Source organism: Oreochromis niloticus, linkage group LG3, assembly GCF_001858045.2.
Source record: "Oreochromis niloticus isolate F11D_XX linkage group LG3, O_niloticus_UMD_NMBU, whole genome shotgun sequence".
Lineage (NCBI taxonomy): Eukaryota > Metazoa > Chordata > Actinopteri > Cichliformes > Cichlidae > Oreochromis > Oreochromis niloticus.
The window spans coordinates 85,121,218-85,145,630 of record NC_031967.2 but is presented as its reverse complement, the minus strand read 5'-3'; the positions used below and the strand labels follow the sequence as shown (position 1 = coordinate 85,145,630).

At 41.4% G+C, this 24,413-nt stretch overlaps 1 protein-coding gene across 1 annotated transcript; it reads left to right on the top strand.

The window, feature by feature from the left end:
* Window positions 1-390: 390 nt before the first annotated feature.
* On the top strand, window positions 391-24,237 carry LOC109200012 (protein NLRC3-like). Its single transcript, XM_025905273.1, has 8 exons — window positions 391-619; window positions 823-870; window positions 2,667-4,461; window positions 6,118-6,291; window positions 12,850-13,023; window positions 14,256-14,391; window positions 19,396-19,539; window positions 23,713-24,237. Exons 1-8 carry the CDS (start codon window positions 391-393, stop codon window positions 24,235-24,237), a joined length of 3,225 nt encoding a protein of 1,074 aa, XP_025761058.1.
* The last annotated feature ends 176 nt before the right edge of the window (window positions 24,238-24,413 follow it).

Below are 24,413 nucleotides of genomic sequence, written 5' to 3'. Positions count from 1 at the left end.
CTTAAAGTCGCTTGGGAAAACACTATTTCACCTCATTAAAGTGCTGGTTAAGGTTAGGCATAAGGTTATGGTTAGGCTTAGGGATAAGGTTAGGTTTAGGGCTGCAACACAGGGCTGGAATCCGCCGCATACTATAACAACGTGGAAGTGAGAACGGGCTCGCTATCTACAAGGCTGCCCCTACTGTATTTTATTCATTATTGATTCTTACCATTCACTGTGTGATGTTATTCTCACCACACAGAATAATCCATCCAGAAAATTCAGTCATAAGTAAATTCTAAATTATCCAGATGAAACATGTAATCTGCTGTGATAATAATAATAATAAGTAAAATTCAACTATGCTGAGACCGTGATTCATCTTCTCTCATGATTTACAGGTCGAAGATGGAGGCGTCTGTTAAAGAGCAGCTGCTGAACATGCTGGATGATTTAAGAAAAAAGGAGCTGAAACGTTTCCACTGGCACCTGCAGAATGGAGGTGATTTCACCCCCATCAAAAAGAGCCGCCTGGAGAAAGCGAACAGAACAAGAACGGTGGATCTCATGGTGGAAACATATACTACTGACCATGTGATGGAGGTGGCGAGGTTGGTTTTAAAGAAGATTAAAAAAGGTCAGTCAGAGAAAAAACAAACAAACAGTCAGTGTGTTAGGACACAACATTCTCATAATTTATTGTATATATTGAACTTCTTAGTTTTCTCTTTCCTCCTCAAATAATCTTTGAGTACAAATATTACATTTACATTATTTTGAATCCACACAGGTTTTCATTTTTAAAAAGCTCATGATTTAAGGTGCACTTTCCTCCAACAGGAACTCCCTCAACCCAGGAAGCCTCATCACTTTCATCAAAATCAGAAGGTAAGAATTCATCAGTCTGTCTGAAGAGACATGCATGAGGCAGAAACATGTGAACTCTGAGCTGACCAATCAGAGCTCTGATCAGAAATAGTCAAACAAATCATGTTTTAGGAAAGTTATACAATGACTTCATAAAACATTTAGACCTTCACTCTTTCAAAATCAGTGCAACATGGTCCAGCCCTAACTATATGCTTTAGCAAAAAGGAAAGTTTGAAGCCTAATCTTGAAAGTAGAGATAGTGTCTGTCTCCTGAATCCAAACTGGAAGCTGGTTCCACAGAAGAGGGGCCTGAAAACTGAAGGCTCTGCCTCCCATTCTACTTTTAAATACTCTAGGAACAACAAGTAGGCCTGCAGAGCGAGAGCGAAGTGCTCTAATAGGGTGATATGGTACTACAAGGTCATTAAGATAAGATGGGGCCTGATTATTTAAGACCTTGTATGTGAGGAGCAGGATTTTCCAGACTTCCTGATAATAATGAATTACAGTAGTCCAGCCTGGAAGTAATGAATGCATGAAGTAGTTTTTCAGCATCACTGTGAGACAGGATATTTTTAATTTTAGAGATGTTGCGCAAATGGAAGAAAGCAGTCTTACATATTTGTTTAATATGTGCAAGGAAGGACATGTCCTGGTCAAAAATGACTCCAAGGTTCCTCACAGCATTACTGGAGGCCAAGGTAATGCCATCCAGAGTAAGAATCTTGTTAGATACCATATTTCCACGATCGACCACTGTTGAAGTAGCATTCGGGTAGCTGCTCTGCTCTATGTTGTTACAGGGCATTGAAGATGACAACAGTGGGTGGATTATATTCTATCTACATGGATAGATGCGATCTGTGCATATCGTGCGCCTGCGATGAAACCTCTCCTCCAGCCATGCTGTGGAGGATCTGTGCTGTGATAATGCTGCAGCTTTATCTACTCTACTAGAATATAATGAATCATATACAATGAATTGTTTTAAAATTTTCAATTAAGCTCTCAAAAAACAACAAAAAGCATAAAATAAATAATATATCAGAAAAATAATCAAAAACAACTTATAGGATCAAGCAAACAAAATAATTCGAAAATAATTGAACAATCAGACAAACAAATTCAAATTAATAACCATGACCCAAGTTTTTGGTGCTTATAATTCAAACCTTAAACTCAAATAAAATGATATTAATAAACACCATCCAACAGGCAATACAGCACTGTACCATGAAAGCAATCAATGAAAAACCACATCCCATACCTGCAACACATAGAAATAAAGGCCTGTGATCTGTGCGTGTCTCCTGACAAAAGAAAACGGTACAGCTGCATCTTTGGGCTAAAACTCATTAAAAAAAAAGTTAAATTAGCTAAATCTGCTCTCTACAAAACTTATACCGAATGAGTCTGTTAACAACAGACCAAAATACGGCAGTTCAGCTATATTCAAATTGCAGCTTGTGGTCTTAATAAACTTTCATTAGCAGAGAGCAACGAGGCACTGACTTACCTCCGGCCATGCTGAAAGGAGCTGTGATCCGGGCACACATGCACGAGTCTACGTCACCACTCAGTGCACACGAACACACACAGACTCAGATCACATAGGCAGGAGATTAAAAAAAAAAAATGAAATATTTCACTAAACAGAGCATGTTTTGGTGAAATTCAAAAGTATAACTCATGCTACACAAACATCTAATGAGATTTAAACAAAAGTTATTAAGATGCAAATAGATGTATATATAAGTTGTTGGCAATGTATGGACCATAGTAGACTAATCATCTCAACTACTGTTTTTATTCAGAGACTCTTCAGAAGTGTCAACTTAAACTCAAGTCTAAGCTGAAGGATGAGTTTGAGTGTGTGTTTGAGGGGATCGCTAAAGCAGGAAGCCCAACCCTTCTGAATCAGATCTACACAGAGCTCTACATCACAGAGGGAGGGACTGCAGAGGTCAATGATGAGCATGAGGTCAGACAGATTGAAACAGCATCCAGGAAACCAGACAGACCAGAAACAACAATCAGACAAGAAGACATCTTTAAAGCCTCACCCGGAAGAAATAAACCAATCAGAACAGTGCTGACAAAGGGAGTGGCTGGCATTGGGAAAACAGTCTTAACACAGAAATACACCCTGGACTGGGCTGAAGACAAAGCCAACCAGGACATCCAGTTCATATTTCCATTCACTTTCAGAGAGCTGAATGTGCTGAAAGAGGAAAAGTTCAGCTTGGTGGAACTTGTTCATCACTTCTTTACTGAAACCAAAGAAGCAAGAATCTGCAGCTTTGAAGACTTCCAGGTTGTGTTCATCTTTGATGGTCTGGATGAGTGTCGACTTCCTCTGGACTTCCACAAAACTACAATCCTAACTGACCCTAGAGAGTCCACCTCAGTGGATGTTCTGCTGATAAACCTCATCAGGGGGAAACTGCTTCCCTCTGCTCACCTCTGGATAACCACACGACCTGCAGCAGCCAATCAGATCCCTCCTGACTGTGTTGGCATGGTGACAGAGGTCAGAGGGTTCACTGACCCACAGAAGGAGGAGTACTTCAGGAAGAGATTCAAAGATGAGCAGCAGGCCAGCAGGATCATCTCCCACATCAAGACATCACGAAGCCTCCACATCATGTGCCACATCCCAGTCTTCTGCTGGATCACTGCTACAGTTCTGGAGGATGTGCTGGAAACCAGAGAGGGAGGACAGCTGCCCGAGACCCTGACTGAGATGTACATCCACTTCCTGGTGGTTCAGGCCAAAGTGAAGAAGGTCAAGTATGATGGAGGAGCTGAGACAGATCCACACTGGAGTCCAGAGAGCAGGAAGATGATGGAGTCTCTGGGAAAACTGGCTTTTGATCAGCTGCAGAAAGGAAACCTGATCTTCTATGAATCAGACCTGACAGAGTGTGGCATCGATATCAGAGCAGCCTCAGTGTACTCGGGAGTGTTCACACAGATCTTTAAAGAGGAGAGAGGACTGTACCAGGACAAGGTGTTCTGCTTCATCCATCTGAGTGTTCAGGAGTTTCTGGCTGCTCTTCATGTCCATCTGACCTTCATCAACTCTGGACTCAATCTGATGCAAGAACAACAAATAACCTCCAAGAAACCTAAAAGAAGAGAATCTGTAGAGAAACACTTCTACCAGAGTGCTGTGAACAAGGCCTTACAGAGTCCAAATGGACACCTGGACTTGTTCCTCCGCTTCCTCCTGGGTCTTTCACTGCAGACCAATCAGACTCTCCTACGAGGCCTGCTGACACAGACAGGAAGTAACTCACAGACCAATCAGAAAACAGTCCAGTACATCAAGGAGAAGCTCAGTGAGAATCTGTCTGCAGAGAAAAGCATCAATCTGCTCCACTGTCTGAATGAACTGAATGATCGTTCTCTAGTGGAGGAGATCCAACAATACAGGACTTCAGGAAGTCTCTCAACAGGTAAACTGTCTCCTGCTCAGTGCTCAGTTCTGACCTTCATGTTACTGTCATCAGAAGAAGATCTGGATGAGTTTGACTTCAAGAAATACTCTGCTTCAGAGGAGGCTCTTCTGAGAATGCTGCCAGTGGTCAGAGCCTCCAACAAAGCTCTGTAAGTAAACGTGAACTCATCGCTTAAAATCTTATAATCGATAAAAATCTTAAAACCATGGGAAATAAATAAGAACTGCTGAGTTCAAAGAACAGTTAAAAAAATAGTGAATTAAATGATCATCAGTCACTCAGTAAATATTTTTTCAGTCCAGAAGGATGTGTCAGCATTTCTGACACATTTTTGTCAGTAACTCTTATCAAAGTACAATCCAGACCCAGCCAATAAGAACATTAGCTCTGATCCTTCAGCCCCTCTGACAGGTTTATTATCCTCAGCTTGTTTACTTGTCTGCAACTCCGGCAGTTTGGTTTTTTTTTTATCTCACTTTCAGTGCACAGTCTCTATTTTTTATTATAAATCTCTGCTGTGGCTGTCCTGTTTTCATCCAGTATGGAGGAAAAAACTTGGGTACCAATAGTGGGCACTGGATTGGGATCACTCATAGTCTCAGAGGTTTAAAATAAAATTTAAAAAAAGGTTCAACATATATATTTGATCACATATATTGTTTGTTTTTTTTTTGTTTTTTTTTCCTTTCTCTCTCAGACTGAGCAGCTGTAACGTCTCAGAGGAAGGCTGTGAAAATTTGTTGTCAGTGTTCAGCTCCCAGTCCTGTAGTCTGAGAGAGCTGGACCTGAGTACCAACAGCCTGAAGGCTTCAGCATTAAAGCTTCTGTCTGCTGCAGTGGAGAGTCCACACGCCAAACTGAATATTCTGAGGTCAGATCAATTTGTATTCTGTTTAGTTCTGTTTGTTTATATGTTTGATATTTGTTTTAATAATAATAATCACAATTTAACCAGTATAGGTAAACTTTATCCTGTTATCCTTGTTTCATAGCAGTTTTATTCATTTCTAAGTTAAAGTGAAGTTATACCTGCTCAGCACAATACAATAAGCTATTGCACCCTGATTACAACAATTACTCTGATTTAACAACAATCTTTATTCATGTTTTTATCTTCAGACTTAACATCTGTGAACTCTCAGTGGAAAACTGTGAAGCTCTGTCCTCAGTTCTCAGCTCACAGTCGTCTAGTCTGACAGGGCTGGACCTGAGTATCAGAAAGCTGCAGGATTCAGGAGTGAAGCTTCTATCTGCTGGACTACAAAGTTTAAACTGTAAACTGAATACCCTGAGGTCAGATCAGAAAACAGTTTGTTTTTATAATTGTTAATTAAAGTTCATCCATGTGATGTTGTATCTTAGTATGTTAATATTTCCTTTAAAAATAGAAAGTCAAGATTTAATGTTAAAAATAAATAAATAAATAAAAAAAATTCATGATATTATATTATATAGTATATCAGAAATATGTTCACTATATTTTATTACAAATTATATCCGTAAGGAAGCTGACTAAATATTAACTGATAATTTATGGCAAAGGGGTGGGATTAAATAAGTGTTTACTTCTTTCCACTCCCTTTCAACATGTAAATTAATCAGAACGGCAGCTATATTGAAATGTATTGATTTTTTTTGTATAGTATTTTTTTTCTCTCTCTCTCTTATTTTTTTTGTAAATGTACCTGTATATTGTTTACATGTTTGAAATAAATTACCAATAAATAAATAAATGTTGTGAAATGTGTTAACAAACTCTACATGACATGAGTATTTGTTTTATAGATTATCTTTTATTTTTCAGACTCAGTGGCTGTAACCTGTCAGAGAGAAGCTGTGAAGCTCTGTGCTCAGTCCTCAGCTCCCAGTCCTGTAGTCTGAGAGAGCTGGACCTGAGTAACTCTGACCTGCAGGATTCAGAAGTGAAGGTTCTGTCTGCTGGACTAAAGAGTTCCCAGTGTGCAGTGGAAACTCTCAGGTCAGGATTCAAACTTTTCCACAGATGATCATTTGAAATATGACTTATATTATTGTATAAACAGGTAACCTTTATACAGCTGTCAAGTGAACTTTTATTTACATTTGAGTGGATAATTGGACCCTGAATTACTTTTATAAGTTGTTATAGTCATGTCTCACAGTACTTACAGTACTTCTCAAAATGAGATGTTTATCTTTTCTTCTAGAACACTTGGAGCCACCATATCTTCTTGCTTAATTTATTCATTACAGTTTGATTTAAAGAATATTAGACTCGTAACATAATAAATATATTTATTTCACTTCTTCTTGAGAGAAAGAAAGGGATGACTGGGTGAGCTCCAGTGGTTCATCCCAGCAGAGAGAGCAGCACACTGGGCTGCAAATGATCACAGTAGTAATGGCCATAGTTTGATAAAACAGGCAGTCTTACCCTGTAGATAATGCAGGGTTCTGGTGCTGATGTGGGGGAGGGGACTCACCCGGTAATAACTACCTACTACTAACTTCCTCATCTAGATGTCTTCCCTACTAACCCTGATAAGAAGTAAGCACAGTAGCCTTATAGGTCAAATCAGTTTCACCTGTTAAAGTTAGCTCCACTATTAATGGTGCCACTTGTTATTTCTGGGATGAGTTTAGTAGCCTGAACAGCTGCTCAAAGGAAAGGTTTTTTATTATTATTATTATTTAATTATTAAGTCCGGGGTAACCTGCAAGAGCTGTTTGCACAAAGAATAATACTCGGACTTTTAGGTTTTATCGTTTTACACAAGGCTTAAAAGTGAATGTCCACCATTGAATTGCAGAAATTGTTATTGATCTAATACTGATGTAGTTGTTATCTTTGGTAAGGAGAGGTTGGAGGAAGAATGAGCACAGTCAGGCCTAAAGATGCTCTTTATAATAATAATGGATGCATTTATATAGTGCTCTTCGAGACCCTCAAAGACCCTTTACAATTCCACTATTCATTCACTCTCACATTCACACACTGGTGGAGGCAAGCTACAGTTGTAGCCACAGCTGCCCTGGGACAGACTGAGCACCACCAGCCCCACTGGCCAACACCAGTAGGCAGTAGGTGAAGTGTCTTGTGTTCCAAGGACACAACGACCAAGACAGACAGAGCTGGGGATCGTACCGGCAACCTTCTGGTTATAAGATGAGCTTCCCAACCCCCTGAACCACGGTCTTATCCTCCAGTTCTGTGTTGATGATAATCACATAACAGGAGACCAGCTGGGCATCCAGTGGAAGTGTGATGGAAATCAAAATCCTGAATTGGATTCGGTGCGGTCGCGTTACTATCAGCTGCAGGAAGTAGCTGTAAGTAATCTGGACACTACGGCTTTAAGCAGCTGCATGCACTCCCGCGGACGGTGATCACTTTCTGGCAGACGATCATTTTCTAGCACAACACCTGGAGCTAAGGGGGCAAAACAATCGCATGAGTGCTGCTGTTTGACTGAGGAAGAATAAAGTAGTCGTGGTAAGCCAATCACATGACCACTTCAAGATGACAAAGCAACAAGGTGATATATACCAGTTTTTAAATTGTGTTCATAGGCCACGTAAAACCAGAGTCATGATAAACAATATATACGTGGCGTTTTTTCCTCAATAGTTTTGTCACTTTTACTGTCTAAGGACAGCGCAGCAAGCACTCTCTGCTTATGAGCAAAAAAAACCAAAATCATCCCTTTCCTGTTGGTGGAAAAATGCACCATGTCGACCAATCAAAAAAATGATATAGCAACATGACATTTGGTTGTTTAGGAAGAGGGGGAATTTTTAGGATGACGGCGAGAGAGAAACATTTTAAACCAGAGTTTTTAGAATGTATTCACATTTTATTAAGTAAAGTGATATGTCTCTAGCCTCAGCTCTGCAGTACGAGTAAAGTCTGAGCTCTAATGAATGAACATCTCTTTGGTTTAATATTTCTAACTTATTTCTAACAGCAGATACCTAATATTTACACCCTGGACTAAACTTTTGATGTTTTTAATTAATTTTAATTAATTGATTACAATTATGATTTTTAATTACGTTCATCAAGTTAAAAGAGAAGCCAAAGTTGCAGAGCTTTAGGTAACGTTGGAGGACGAACTGAATTTTTCAAATTTCTAAAAAATGTATTACAACATGAACTTTATCTTTATTTTTTTCTACAGACTTGACAAGATTTAAAAAATTTTATTTACTTTTGAACAAATTTTTTAAGTAGCCAATACTTCTTATTCTTCAATGTATCACTCCAAAATTACAGATCCTGCATCCATTTTATATCAACATAAAACTGCAGAGTTTTATTTTTTAATAGTATTTGTTGTCCTTGAGCAAGACCCTTCACCTACCACTTACTGGTGATGGCCAGAGGGGCCGATGGCTCGATATGGTAGCCTCGCTTCTGTCAGTCTACCCCAGGGCAGCTGTGGCTACAACTGTAGCTGCCTCCACCAGTGTGTGAATTTGAGAGTGAATGAATAGTGGCATTGTAAAGCGCTTTGAGGGCCCCGAAAAGCGCTATATAAATGCAACCCATTATTATTAAAATTCGCCATTTATATTTAGATTTCAAGTTAATGGTTTATTAAACAGGCAGCACGGTGGCACGGTGGTTAGCACTGTTGCCGCACAGCAAGAAGGTCCTGAGTTCAATTCCACCATCAGGCCGGGGTCTTTCTGTGTGGAGTTTGCATGTTCTCCCCGTGTTTGCGTGGGTTCCCTCCGGATACTCCGGCTTCCTCCCACCGTCCAAAGACATGCAGCTTGTGGGGATAGATTAATTGGATAATCTAAATTGCCACTAGGTGTGAATGTGAGTGTGAATGGTTGTCTGTCCCTGTGTGTTAGCCCTGCGACAGACTGGCGACCTGTCCAGGGTGTACCCCGCCTCTCGCCCTATGACAGCTGGGATAGGCTCCAGCGCCCCCCGCGACCCTGGAAAAAAAGGATAAGCGGAAGCGAATGGATGGATGGTTTATTAAACATGTTTGAACTCAGACTGGTGTCAAAGGCAGAACTTGAGATGATTCTTCATGCTTTTATCTCTTCTCACTTGGATTATTGTAATGGTCTTTTTACTTGTCTCAACAAATCAGCTCTGGAGCTTCACACTGTACAGAATGCTGCGGCGAGACTTTTAACTGGAACAAACAAGAGGTCACACATTACTCCAGTTTTGGCTTCTCTTCATTGGTTGCCACTAAATTTTAGGGTTCATTTTAACATTTTAGTCATAACTTTTAGAGCTGTACATGGTGAAGCTCCTCAGTACATCTCTGACCTGCTGAAACCTCGTGCTTCATCCCGAGCACTTAGGTCTTTAGGTCAGAGTTCACTGTTGGTCCCACGGACTCGGTTCAACACACGTGGGGATCGAGCTTTTCAGGCACCGAGGCTGTGGAACTCCCTGCTGTTGTCTTTACGCTGTCTAAACTCCACTGACTCTTTGAAAAAGCAGCTGAAGTCATTTCTATAAAAACAAGATTATGTGCTATATAAATATATTTTACTTACTTACTTGAATAATAGTTCATTTATGAATATCTTTTTATTAAAACATTTATTTTCTTTACTTTATCACCTAATTAAATTATAATTCTGTAAATGAGGGTGATAGTGTGGCCTGTGTAGGTTGTCTTCAGGTTCTCTGCTTCCTCCCACAGTCCAAAAACATGCATGCTGGGTTAACTCAAGTGATTGTGAGCATAAATGTTTGTCTGTCTCTGTCCTAGCTCGGTGTTTACCTGGTTACATCACCGTAGTTACTGATGCTGAACCTGTCTGTGAAGGTTCTCAGTCATCCAGGTCATCGTAGTCAAAGGAGTTTGCAAAGAAAAGCGTCTGGACTTCTTTAAGTTGCTTGAAGACGTTTCACCTCTCATCCGAGAAGCTTCTTCAGTTCTAAGGTCAAATGGCCGAGAGTCCCAGATTTAAACCCAGTGGGAGTATCCCCCCAAGGAGGGACAAAGGACAGTGCAGCGAGGAATGCCCAGACCTCTACATTGGAGAGACCAAACAGCCACTTCACAAGCGCATGGCACAACATAGAAGAGCCACCTCCACAGGACAAGACTCAGCAGTCCATCTGCATCTTAAGGATAAAGGACACTCTTTCGAGGATGCCAATGTTCACATTTTGGACAGAGAGGACAGATGGTTTGAAAGAGGAGTGAAAGAGGCCATCTATGTCCACTGTGAGCGACCATCTTTGAACAGAGGCGGTGGTTTACGACACCATCTGTCTGCCATCTATAATCCAGTTTTGAGTTCCCTCCCCAGACGCCTTAACGCCCACTCACATCCTGGGCCATCTGACCTCAGGAATTCACATGACAAGGTGGGGCCAGGTTTCACAATGGGCTCACCCGAAACCCTGGCTGATTAGGTCCCACACCCGCTTTCACATCTGGGCGCATGTGATTAGAGGATCACCAGGGGGTCCTTTGTCCCTCCTTGGGGGGATACTCCCACTGGGTTTAAATCTGGGACTCTCGGCCATTTGACCTTAGAACTGAAGAAGCTTCTCGGATGAGAGGTGAAACGTCTTCAAGCAACTTAAAGAAGTCCAGACGCTTTTCTTTGCAAACTCCTTTGACTATGATGCTGAACCTATAACCTGGTCTGGATCAGGTTATGTTCAGAGTTTGTGTTTAAAATCGACTGAAGTGCCTCGTTTTCACTGATTCTTTCATTTACAGAAAGCTTTAAGTGTGATATAGATTCAGTCATATCTCACTAATGTCAGTGAATGAGGCCCAGCTGTAAAGTCACAGTAGTCACACTGTATGTGTCTCATTGTCACTGGAGTTTAGGCTCCATGCATTTAGCTGCTGCTGCAGAAAAAGTAGAAATGTTTCTGTTTGGTTCTAATCTGCTGCTGAGTCTCTTTTACAAAGATGGAACTGCAGCTAATCCTGCTCATGTAGTCAGTTAGTAAAAACCCAAGTCACCGTCAGACACAGCAGACATTTAGTGATAATCTCACTGTATGTGGTCTTTTAGCACCTCCTAGTGGTGAACATGTGGAGTGTTGTTAGTCTGGGTGACAAGTGTAACTATTGAGTAAGACACACTCAACATGCTGCATGCTGGTAGCTTAGCCCCAGCTCAGGTGTGGAGAAGCTGAAAAAGAAGGTTTTCTAGTTTGTAAGAAGGAAAAACTGAGAGGAATTAGTTAAATAGAGGCTAGAGAGTAACACAGAGCAGCCACAAAAGCTGCTCACACAGTTTAGACAGTTTAGCATCAAATGTTCTAGTGAGTTAGATCCCAGCTAACTAGCACACCAGCTAACTAGTACACCGGCTATCTAGCAAACCAGCTAAGTAGCAGACCAGCTGACTAGCGAATTGGCTAACTAGCACATTGGCTAACTAGCTCACCAGCTGACTAGCAGACCAGCTGACTAGCGAACCGGCTAACTAGCACACCAGCTAACTAGCACACCAGCTGACTAGCGAACCGGCTAACTAGCACAGCAGCTAAATAGCGCAGCGGCTAACTAGCACACCGGCTAACTAGCAGACCAGCTAACTGCAGCCACAGGCTGAAGGACGATTAAATGTAGTGGAGATATCAGGGATGACACTGGTGTGTCTGATTGATGACAAATAAAATGAATAGATAAGTTACATATCCAGTTAGATGCATACGTCAGTATAGCTAACATAACCATATATAAAGATAAAGATCACAGTACTATAATGCAGTAATGTTAAACACAAAGTTGTATATCTACATAAATCTATCCTATAGGGCTGGGTATCGTCACTGATTTCTAGAATCGGTTTGTTTCTGATTCACAAGGTCCCGAATCGATTCGATCCACGATTCGATTCAATTCGATTCGATTCAATTCAATTCGATTTGAATCTGGGAATTTTTGACAGTCAGAAATATTATAATTCAGATCAGTACATTTACATATTTTTGTATCTATAAAAAGGAAGCTGACACACGCAAGACTTTATCAAAGGTGTAAGCGTCACATCAGATGCCTTTGTGTCAAAGTAGCTGAAGATAAAACACAGAAAAACATGAAGGTGATTTTTCTGGCCTGGGATTTTATAAAAATATTCTGCAGTACATCAAAAACGAAAGAAAAACATTAATCAACATATGAACGTTACCTCTGACGTTACAGTGGTTTTATTAGAGACACGGCTGAGCGTTTTGCATTTTGCATAATTTTAAAAAGTTTAAATTTGTTCAGTATTGAACGGCAGAAATGAGGTTTTCTTTTCGGAAGTAAGTAAAAGGAAAAAAAACAGCGGCCGACAGCGCTGTAAACAACGGTAGACTTGTGCGGAACAAGCAAGCGAATAATGCAGAAAACAGTACAGAGAGAGAGAGAGAGTGTGAGTTTATCGTGGTGGAAGAAAAACAGTAAAAGTCAGATAAACATTCATGACGATGTTTATGTGAAGCGTAGTTTGGATCTTCTTTTGCTGTTGGTTCGGTCAATATTGTTTAGAGAAAACAAACAAACATTAAAAAAATACTTGAGTGAACTTGCTATAGATGAATTGTTGTTTTGTGTGTCTGCAGTCTGTCAGGCTGTCTGATCACAGAGGAAGGCTGTACTTCTCTGGCCTCAGCTCTGAGCACCAACCCCTCCCATCTGAGAGAGCTGGACCTGAGCTACAATCATCCAGGTGACTCAGGAATGAAGCTGCTGTCGGCTGGACTGAAGGATCCAGGCTGGAGACTGGACACTCTCAGGTATGGAGAGAATGTCTGATAGAGGAGGAAGAGCTGGAAACATTTCCTGTGTCCTTCACTTACTTACTGTTTGTGTCCTGCAGATGAGACATGAACAATCACACATGCAGGAATATTTTCAGGGACAGACACACTAGTCTACCTGGATAGTACATGGATATTTATGTAGGGGGTCTCCAAGGAGTCTGTTTGCAGGAACATTAATGATAACTGATAAGTCATGTTGAGAGTTTGATTAAGAGTAGACCTACAGTTAGGTCCATTAACATTTGGACAGACAACATTTTGTAATTTTGCTTACCACTGTGAATTTTCAAGGATTCATGGAGCTTTATTGTCATTTGCATCACATGTTTACATGAGGTGGAACAAAATTATGTACACACGGTCCCAGAGCGAAAAGAAGCAGAATAACGAGAAAACAGATTTTTTTTAAAGTATTAAATAAATTGTGTTTTTTACACAAAACAGAATAATAAGTAATAAAATAATATGATAAAGAATATGATAAATAGAGTGCAACAACCATAAATAGAGTGCAAACCGAGTACCAGTATGGAGTATGGATGTAGAATGTAGGTATAAATATAGGTATAAAATACTTGACCAGCATTGATAAAGTGAGAGTGTCAGTAAGTGTCCGTAGTGATTAAGGTGCTACAATAGCAGTTCTTTTCCATTATGCACTGAGAAGTTTCACAGCTTCTGGAATGAAGCTGTTTCTCAGTCTAGTGGTTTAGCATTTAATGCTCCTCAGCCTCCTGCTTGAGGGGAGCGGGACAAAGAGTGGGTGTGCTGGGTGAGTGGGGTCCTTCATGATACAGGTGGCCCTCTTCCTGCATCTGGAGGTGTATATGGGAGGCTGCCTCCGACAACTCTCTGTGCAGACTTCACCACCCTCTGTAGAGCTTTCCTTTCTGCCACAGTGTAGTTTCCGTGCCACACGTTGATGCCAGAGCACAGAACACTCTCCACCGCACATCGCTAAAAGGAGATGAGGACTGAGCTCTCAAGTCCCGCACGCCTCAACCTCCTCAGGAAGTAGAGCCTCTGGTGAGTCTTCCTGATCAGGTTGAAGTGTTGTTTTTCCATTTGAAGTTCCTATCTAGGTACATACCCAGGTACTTGTAGGTGGGTACAACTTCGACTGCAGACCCTCTAATGTGCAGGGGTGTGTGTGTCTTCCCCTCCTGAAGTCCACAATCATCTCCTTTGTCTTCTTCTCATTTAAGCAGAGATTGTTTTGCCTTCACCAGTCCTCCAAGTGTTCCACCTCCTTCCTGTAGCCGGTCTCATCATTGTTTGTGTTGCAACCAACCACAGCTGTGTCGTCCGCAAACTTTACAATATGACAGCCTGGATGGTTGGGTGACCAGTCATATGTAAGCAGCCTGAACAAGAGGGGACACAGCCCTGAGGGGAGCCAGTGCTGAGGACTATGGAGGATGAGGAGACATTGTGGTTCCTCACAGACTGCGGTCTGTTGGTCAGAAGGTCCAGAACCCAGTTACAAAGTAATTTCAGTAATTTATCAACTAGTGTCTGCGGGATGATTGTATTGAAAGCAGATGAGAAGTCCACGAAGAGCTAACTGACATAAAAATTCTTCTGCTCCGGGTGGGTGACGGTGGTGTGAACCACAGAAGAGATGGCATCTTCTGTGGATCGATTCTTCCGGTAGGGTACTGGTGTGGGTCTGAAGTGACACTGATGGTGGCTTTGATGTGGGTCATTATCAGCCTCTCAAAGCATTTCATGATGATCGGTGTGAGGGCTACTGGCCGAAAGTGTCAAGGATCGCAAGGCGAGCCATGTGAAATTATTAAAGGACCCAAAATGCAAGCACTGCTTCTGGTGAGAGTGAGCTTTATTGAAGTGGATGACAAACAACGAAAAAAGGGCGAGGGAGGGCTGTTCGATATAACGATATATATCGGATGATGATATAAAAACATCTATTGTTTCATTTTACGCTATTGTTTGTTTCGTGGTGTCACAAAATAAACTGTTTACCACAATATTTTTTCATCATTTTGATGGTCACTGTAGTGGCTATATTAATTTCTTAAAGTTTGTTCTTTCTCTTATATTTAATATAACCACACTACAGACGGACAAGTGCCTGTTTTTAACCATCGCATGTCCGCTTGTTTATTTTCCACATAAACCTTTCACAATAAAGCTCAAGATCCTGTTGAGACTTTTCAAAATAAACTGAATCACGTGAAAAAGTATGCAGAGTATTTACGAATGAGAAGCGAAAAAGAGCTGTCAGGTACTGAAAAATAAACCTTAGACTCAAACGTTAGAACAGGCTTTTCCCTGCAGCACGCTGTGTAATAAATACTCACAAAGAAAATGGAGGTCGTTACAACCTATGTCTAAAAATGTGTCGTTTCATGCATCAGTTGAAACAGTTGAATCCAGGTACACGACGCCCAGCTGGAAACACTTCAGCTACCCAAGATTCACAGAATTTATAGAAAATGTTAAATGTGATTTATATCGTCATCGGGACGATAGATGTTTTATATCGGGATTTGAGATTTTGGTCATCAGAAATGACAAACCTGAACTGGGAAAACTAACAAAACTAACCTGAAACCACAACAGAGATGCAGGGAGAAAACGCAGACCAAAGAACAAAATACCATATAACGCAGATGAACCAGCAACTAACAGAGGCAGACACACGGCTTAAATACACAAGGGGATAATGAGGGAATGAGACACAGAAGGAGGGCACAGCTGGGAGTAAACAGACATGACGGGAAAGGGGAAACGTAAATGGAACACACTGGCTGTATCCCAATTCAGGGTCTGCAGCCTTAAAGTACGCAGCCTCAACGGTCCTCAAGGGCCGTGTACTCAAAGACCGCTAAGGCCGGAAGTGCGAGGCTTGTGAAATGGGACGGTCTAGCCTCCATCACTCTGCCCAGGTTGCCTAGCAACCATAATAGCTGGAAACACGTGGTTCACAGAAATGAAGGAGAACATATTTTGTTCGTTTGTTTGTTTCTACACGAGCTTTGTGTGATTTAATAAGTATCTGAGGCTGAGACCACAGGACTGTAAAACATGATTGCTGGCCTTCATATCTGTACTGAACAGTCATTTAAGATTAGCTAGTAAATAACAATTAGCTAATGTTGTTCATGAGACTAAAGTCAGTGTAAATATGATATGGCCAATATTATAGTCATTATATTAATCATAAGTTATTACAGCAGTGAGTTTGAACTCTCAAATCAAATCACTTCTATTGTCACATCACATGTGCAGGTACACTGGTACAGCACATGTAAGTGAACTCTGTGTCTAACACTGAGCTTCAGTAAAGATTCAAGTTGCAGTTATTTATAAGTCCTATCCCCTTAAATCTTCACTCAAAGACAAGTATCTTTGACAGTGTATATATAGATGTATTATATATAAGAGACAAATATTGTCCGTGTAATATGTTGGCATTACTAAATTTCACTCAATGCTTACATATATGTGTAAAAACAAAATGTACGAGCTGTGATAACCGTGTCTGATAGAATGCAGATCAGACTGATATATGAAATATTCCTTTATTGGGTGAGAAAATCAGACCATGTCATAACTGCTTTAAGTCATACAGAATAGATATCAGAGCCATAAACAGGCTGACTTCTGCTAAATGGGTCAAACTGGGCAGAAAGTAAACAAACACATAACATCCTTATAGAATATGATGTAACACTATAGATCAACTTAGCTCAGAATATATAAAGCATATAAACAATCACAGCAATATGATGCAACAAACACAGCAGTACTACTGGGGCGATCGTGGCTCAAGAGTTGGGAGTTCGCCTTGTAATTGGAAGGTTGCCGGTTCGAGCTCCGGCTTGGACAGTCTCGGTCGTTGTGTCCTTGGGCAAGACACTTCACCCATTGCCTACTGGTGGTGGTCAGAGGGCCCGGTGGCGCCAGTGTTCGGCAGCCTCGCCTCTGTCAGTGCGCCCCAGGGTGGCTGTGGCTACAATATAGCTTGCCATCACCAGTGTGTGAATGTGTGTATGAATGGGTGGATGACTGGATATGTAAAGCGCTTTGGGGTCCTTAGGGACTAGTAAAGCGCTATATAAATACAGGCCATTTTACTAATCCAAAATACTCAAAGCTTCATAAACTGAAACAAACATTTATTTTTAGCTCCATTCTGCTGCTGATACATACTTTAGGTTTCTGAATATTAAACTTGTTGCTGCCTTTCATAGTGTGTAACTTGAAGGCCCTGAGTACTTTCTCCCACACTGAAAACACTGGAATGATAACATTATTTGAACATTACCTAATAAGACTGATTCAGGACAGACAGTTAGTTATGTTAAACTTTTCTAGCAGTCCTTCACAAACAGGGAACAGTCTGTCTATTCTCTCCATCTGTCAGCTGCTGCTGGCTCTTCCTCCTCCTCTTCCTCACACACTGCTGAGTTTGTCCTGGTGGATCATCAGGGGTGCAAAGCCTCACAGATGATGTGCAGCAGTGGGTCCCTCAGTCTGTCCTCACTCTGGACACTTGCAGTTGTCACACATGGAAATCAAATGTGTGATAAGCTGCAGGATTCAAACACAAGTGTAACTTATAAATACATGTTCATACTTTTATTCCACAATCAGAGAGAAAGAAACAGAGAGAGAGTGCAGGACAGACAGACAGGTGACAGTCTCAGGTGTATACACTGCTACAAAACAGCACAAGAGAAGGAGGATTTAGTGTTTGTGTTATTACGAGTGCTAAACAAGAAGAGTTCCAGATGGTACAGTGGACACATGTGTGACTCCTGTGATTAAAGAATCTTTCTTTCAGCTTAACGAGTGAACCGTCAGCTCGTTCAAACACACGTTAAAGCCCGTTTGGCTCGACACCACCGAACAGAGGCAGCAATATAACATAGCTAACATTAACAGTGCAGTGAATCCTGCTTGTGCCGTGATATTCAGGACTGCAAACCGAGCAGCATCGCTGACTTTCAGCTTGTTGTGTTTGTGGATATATGACTGACTTTAATTATCCATAAAATCATCACATTCTCTGTAAGATTAAGGTCAGCTATTGTATTATTATATTTTAAAGGCTTTAAAACCAAGCTGACGCTGAAAGTACAAACATCACTAATGTCACATAACTTTGCCGACATGTGACCAACAGTAATGTTTTAATGTTCTTCATTATTAAACATTTGCACATAAATAAGTGGCATAATATTCAGTACTTACTTTTAACAGTTTATTTTATCATTATTATTATTAGAGAGCGTTTCACTAGTATGTGTGAGAGGTAAAATTTCAGTAGTATGTGTGAGAGCGTTTCAGTAATAATGTCCCTTAAGGCACCTCATAGCTTCCCCCCCCCCCCAAAAAAAAGTGCACATGTAAACTGCGGTGTTAAGCGATGCGGTTGAAAAATTTGAGTGCGCCTAACTTTTGTGCTGGTACGCCTAACTTTTTAAAGTTAGGCGTACCGGTGTGCCCATGGCAAAAAGTTAGTCTAGAGCCCTGCCTTGTGGGACTAATAAAGGTATATCAAATCAAATCAAATTTTCTTAACACAATCCCTTAATTTTAGGGCAGGGGCCTCTGGAGAACTTCAACACATGTTGAGGAGGTAGTTTAATATTTAAATCAGCTGTGTTGGATCAAAGACACATTTAAAATCTGCAGGACACCAGCTCTCAAGGCCTGGAGTTCCCTACCCCTGTTTTAGGGGCTCTTAAGTCATTGGACAAATTAAATAAGTGAAAATAAAATTATAATTTTTAGTACTTGGTTGAAAACCCTTTGCTGGCCAATGACAGCCTGAAGTCTTGAACTCATGGACATCACCAGATGCTGGTTTCCTCCTTTTTTAATGCTCTGCCAGGCCTTTACTGCAGCGGCTTTGAGGTGCTGTTTGTTTGTGGGCCTTTCTGTCCAAAGTTTAGTCTTCAACAAGTGAAATGCTCAGTTGGGTTAAGATCACATAGATTTTGTCACACCTAATATTGCTGTAATTTCTTGGATGTTTTTTTTTCTCTTGTCGCACCTTAAGGATGGCTTGTTTCACCTGCATGGATCTACTTTGGCTGCATGCTATCTGTTTACAGCTAAATGCTCCAAATGCAAGCACTGCACCTAAAATCCAACCTGCTATTTGTCTGCTTAATAGATAATGATATAACAAAGGAATGGTTCTCTCCTGCCCATGAAATGGACGTTGGATCAGTTGTCCCATAGTGGTGGGCGAATCTATCCAAATATCGATACCAAGTCGGCATCGGTATCGGATCGATACTAGCCTGGTGAGATTGATTCTTTACTTTAAGTTCTGCTCTTGTTTGCAATGCTGTGCTTTCTTAAAAGGCAAAACAGCCAGTTCGCTGGACACGACGCTCCTGTGTCAGCGCAGAGCAGGTTCCAGGGACCACCCGCGCCTCCAGCGGCAGCTCCGGCGCTAGTCCGGTGGCCACCCACGTAGCAAGCAGCGGCGGCACAGCAGGCATGGAAGTAAGCTGGGGCTAACAGGCAGCTGGGCAGGCAGCGGGCACACAGAAACACACAACCTGCTGGCCTCTGTTGGAAGAGAGGCCAACCAGACAGCACGCTGCCCTCAGGCGTGGCAGGACCTGCATGCACCTCCATGCAGGTCCCAGTGGTGCGCCAGCCTCCAGCTCACCCGAGCCCATCCTTCCCGCGCACTGTCCACCTTTACAATTATCATTTGCATTGGTTTTGCTGTAACAATTGCTGCAGCTCTCCTGCTGCCAGCCGTTTTTCTAGGCACCCAAAGCGCTTTACAATTCCACTATTCATTCACTGTCACATTCACTCACTGGTGGAGGCAAGCTACAGTTGTAGCCACAGCTGCCCTGGGGCAGACTGACAGAAGCGAGGCTGCCATATCGCGCCATCGGCCCCTCTGGCCATCACCAGTAGGCGGTAGGTGAAGTGTCTTGCCCAAGGACACAATGACCGAGACTGTCCGAGCCAGGGCTTGAACCGGCAACCTTCCAGTTACAAAAAAAACCTGCCAACTCTTGAGCCACGTTCGCCCCTTCCTTGGCTCCTCTGGTGGGAGGGGCTAACATGTGAGGAGAGCAGTGGAGGATGTACAAAGTGAAAATTAGAGAGAGGGGCACAGACTGAAAAGCTTGATGACCTTAGGCAGGTCTGTGGGACAGACAGTAAACTCATGTTTGAACTCAATGAGTGAGATGAAGAGTGATGGTGGAGATGGACTAGATACACAGGAGCCTTACCCTGAAATGCTCTGTATGAAACGTGAAATAATACTGAAGACAGGTGAAAGATGCAGAGGCAGTTGAAGAAGTGACAAAAGGAACCTTTAGTGGCCAAAAGAGTCCAACATCAAAGTCCATCAAACAGAAATCCAAAGCAGGCACAGGAAGGAAAGCAATAAAAGCTGCTTGAATTCTCCAAATACTGAGGAAAGGTGCTTCAATGCTTCCTTTATTACCTCCTTTAGTAGAAGAGACACTGGAGCATCCTTTATGAAAGCAGAAGACATAGATACTGTCCCATAATTCATAGCTACACACCATATGTTGGCTCTTTACCTGAGATTATAAAAAAGCTCATAGAAATGATGATTCTAAGTGACTTTTCCATTTCCTGCCATGAGCTCCTGATATGATGAAACTTTGAACAACATGCTGTTAAAGCCACAGCTGGACTCTGAGCATCAGTCTGCTGGAATCACATCTGCTTCTTGTCCAGTTGTTGTATGAAGAACGTAGATTTATAGAAATTCTCTAACTCAACATTATGAGCTACATTAACTGATCATGGTGGGTTTAAGCTTGACTTGAATTAGATAAGCGATGGACACAATCTGACTTTGGTCACAAAAAACCTGAAAAAAAGGAAGAAAAACATTTATACTGGATCATCTCTCAAGCAGGAAACAAAAACCTGGGATTTGAAAAGCAAGTTTGCTGAATGAACTCTGAGCAGTTACTGCTGTGCAACAGATGAAATACTGACAACTGTCACTGGATTCATTTAATGCTGAAGAAATCTTTAAACCAGAGGATTCAAAGTCAACTTCTGAAGCCTCTGCAGTCCTGGTGGATTAGCCCCGAGCAACAGTCATGTACAAGGTCTCTGATGGAAACGTACTCAGGAAAATTTCAGTCACCACTTGTGTATATCTCAGTATACTAACAGTAGGGGTGCAACGATACACAAAATTCACGATTCGGTTCGGTTCGATACTTTGGTGTCACGGTTTGATATTTTTTCGATACAAAAAATGTTCATGCCTTTTTAATTTGTCATTTATTAAAATTATAAATATATATTTTAACTAAAAGTACAGTTTTTAAATATAATGTTGCTGAAACAACAAAATAATTTTAAAAAAAAATCTATCTGATCAAGAAATCACTCATCTTTGGAAAAGAGAGTTTATTAACGAGAAATGGCTCTTTCCAAAATAAAAGCTATACTATACTCTTCTTCTGGGCTATATTCTCAGCAGCATATTAAACATATCAGGTCCCCATAAGGAGAATCATGTGCTAATCGCTGTCTAAATGACTCGGGTAAAGTTTGTAGCATGTGTGCTTGTTGTTTTTGTCTGCTTCCACTTGTCGTTGCGCTAGGATGATGTCGGCGTAAATGTGCAGTCATATTCATTGTGTTCCCACTAGTGCTGTCAGCATTAATCTCGTTAAAATGACATTAACGCCATAACACCACAAACCTCCGTTAACGAGTTACCGCGGATCGCCCCGTGTGTGGGGCTGGACGGCGTCAACACGTTAACAAGCTAACTGCGCTAACGCAGTAGTTCCCACCAATGTAATTGAGCATTGCGTGGCACATCCGACATACTGTTTTGCTTTTGTCCATGACGCGCTTACCATCAGGGTCATACTTCACATGAAAACCAAGATAGTTCCAAACACCAGATCTGAATGAGGGTGGGGGAGGTTCGAGGCAGTTGCCATGTTGCAACGAGCTTAGCTTCTGTCTTGCTAGCTTGCGCTGCGCTCAGTGGATCTGCACTCGACAGTGCAGCCCAGGCGGAGTAGTCGAACGCAGATCCACTGATCGCTCAACACAGACAGCATCATCAGAAGAAAAGTTGATAAAATAAATTAAAAATTTTGCATTGTTCGATACATATGCGTACCGAACCTAGAGCACTGTATCGAACGGTTTAATAGAGATACGAGTATTGTTGCACCCCTACTTAACAGTGCAGCATTTTGGGAAATATCTTTGTCTTCCTCTGATCCAGATTTAGATTAGATTCATCTCTTTACAGGGAGGCCGAGGACAAATTGATCCTAGATTTAAAAGAAAAAACTGTGGAACCAGGGGAAACTGTTAGCCCTAGCTTTATCAAAACACATCATTGTGTTATCTCCAAAAGTTGATTCTGTTCATCTGGACGTAGCGTTTTGTGGGAGAAACGTTTCGTCACTCCTCCAAGTGACTTCTTCAGTCTCAGCTGACTGCAGGTTTCCCCAATCTTATAAACAGGACATTTGCATAATGACTGAAACCAGCCCACTGAAGGAACAATGGGCTGTGAGGTCAGTTCCTTAATCATAATTATGCAAATTCCCATGACCATTGATCAACAACCACTGACCAAAACCTGGATGATTGGATGATTTCCTGGATGATTGAGAATGCATCAAGATCATTGTGTTTTAATCAGAGCTGTGGTAGAAGCTGATAACTACAGGGAGATGTTTTCTGTACATTTAAAGGCAAGCAGTCCTGCACAAATGCATTCATGTATTTGAGTGCTTTTCATAGAGAAAGGTCACAATGTGCTGTGAAAAGCCAACACCAGAGGTCATGTACAGGTACTTCTCAAAAAATTAGCATATTGTGATAAAGTTCATTATTTCCTATAATGTACTGATAAACATTAGACTTTCATATATTTTAGATTCATTACACACAACTGAAGTAGCATTTCATTGTTTTAATATTGATGATTTTGGCATACATAACTCATGAAAACCCGAAAATTCCTATCTCAAAATCATAAATATTAAAACAATGAAAGGCTTGAACTACTTCAGTTGTGTGTAATGAATCTAAAATATATGAAAGTCTAATGTTTATCAGTACATTAAAGGAAATAATGAACTTGATCACAATATGCTAATTTTTGAGAAGGACCTATATAGTAACCACACTGACACCAAGAGGAGAAAAAACAGCTGGCAGCAAAGGCAGGGAGGTGTCCTTTCCAGCTAAACAGAAGAGGAATAATAAAGATCATGAAAGATCATGAAGGTCACAGTTTGAAACAGTCATATTTTGACAGATCAAAGATCAGTCCAAATCATCAGCAGTTTGAGGCTTGTATGGATTGAAGTGTATTTGTGAAAAATGTTGGACTGTTCCTTTACCAGTGTCTAATAGTATGTGTATGAGAGCCATGTAATGTCCATGTGTGCATGCTGACTGCTCTGACCCCTCCTCCTTTCAGGGTGGAGCCTGCTGGAGTCCGATGGTTGAGACCAGGTCTGAGGAAGTGTAAGTGTGTTTTTAATGGGATTCATGAAAACAAAGCAGCACACATTCAACCATCTTCATCATGTCAGGAGTCATCATCAAAGTGTCAATCAATGAACAGATGATGGATCAATAACTGCAGCTGGATTGTGTTTGTTCTCTCCATCAGATTCCTGTCAACTCACAATCGACACAAACACAGTGAACGCAAACCTCCAACTGTCTGACAACAACAGGAAGGTGACACATGTGGAGGAGGTTCAGTCATATCCTGATCATCCAGACAGATTTGATGTTCATCCTCAGCTGCTGTGTAGTAATGGTCTGACTGGTCGCTGTTACTGGGAGGTCGAGTGGAGAGAAGATATTGATATATCAGTGAGTTACAGAAGAATCGAAAGGAAAGGAAGAAGTAATGGCCGTTTGTTTGGAGGGAATGATCAGTCCTGGGGTCTGTACTGCTCTGATGTTCCTGTTTTTGTCTGGCACAATAACAGATCAACATCCATCTCCTCCTCCTCCTCCTCCTCCTCTGTCTCTAACAGAGTAGCAGTGTATGTGGACTGTCCTGCTGGCACTCTGTCCTTCTACAGAGTCTCCTCTGACACTCTGATCCACCTCCACACCTTCAACACCACATTCACTCAAACTCTTTATCCTGGATTTACGTTCTATCCTGGTTCCTCAGTGTCCCTGTGCTGAGTGTAAAGAGTGTCTCCTGTTAGAGAAACACCCTGACTGTTGAACAGATAGTTCAGTATGTACATGTCTGTCTCTTTCACTCACAAACACGTTTTCACATTCATGGATTCAATCAGTTGATGTTTTAAAGTGTCCTTGTAAACTTCTTCCTCTTCAGTCCTGTAAAGATGGAAGTT

Bases quoted from the DNA above. Each gene is read 5' to 3' on its own strand.
- LOC109200012 (XM_025905273.1), top strand. From the start codon at position 391: ATGGAGGCGTCTGTTAAAGAGCAGCTGCTGAACATGCTGGATGATTTA. The intron at 620-822 runs GTCAGTCAGAGA...TTCCTCCAACAG, and splicing joins TTTAAAGAAGATTAAAAAAG to GAACTCCCTCAACCCAGGAA. The intron at 14,392-19,395 runs GTGACCAGTCAT...CTTTCTTAAAAG, and splicing joins ATGACAGCCTGGATGGTTGG to GCAAAACAGCCAGTTCGCTG.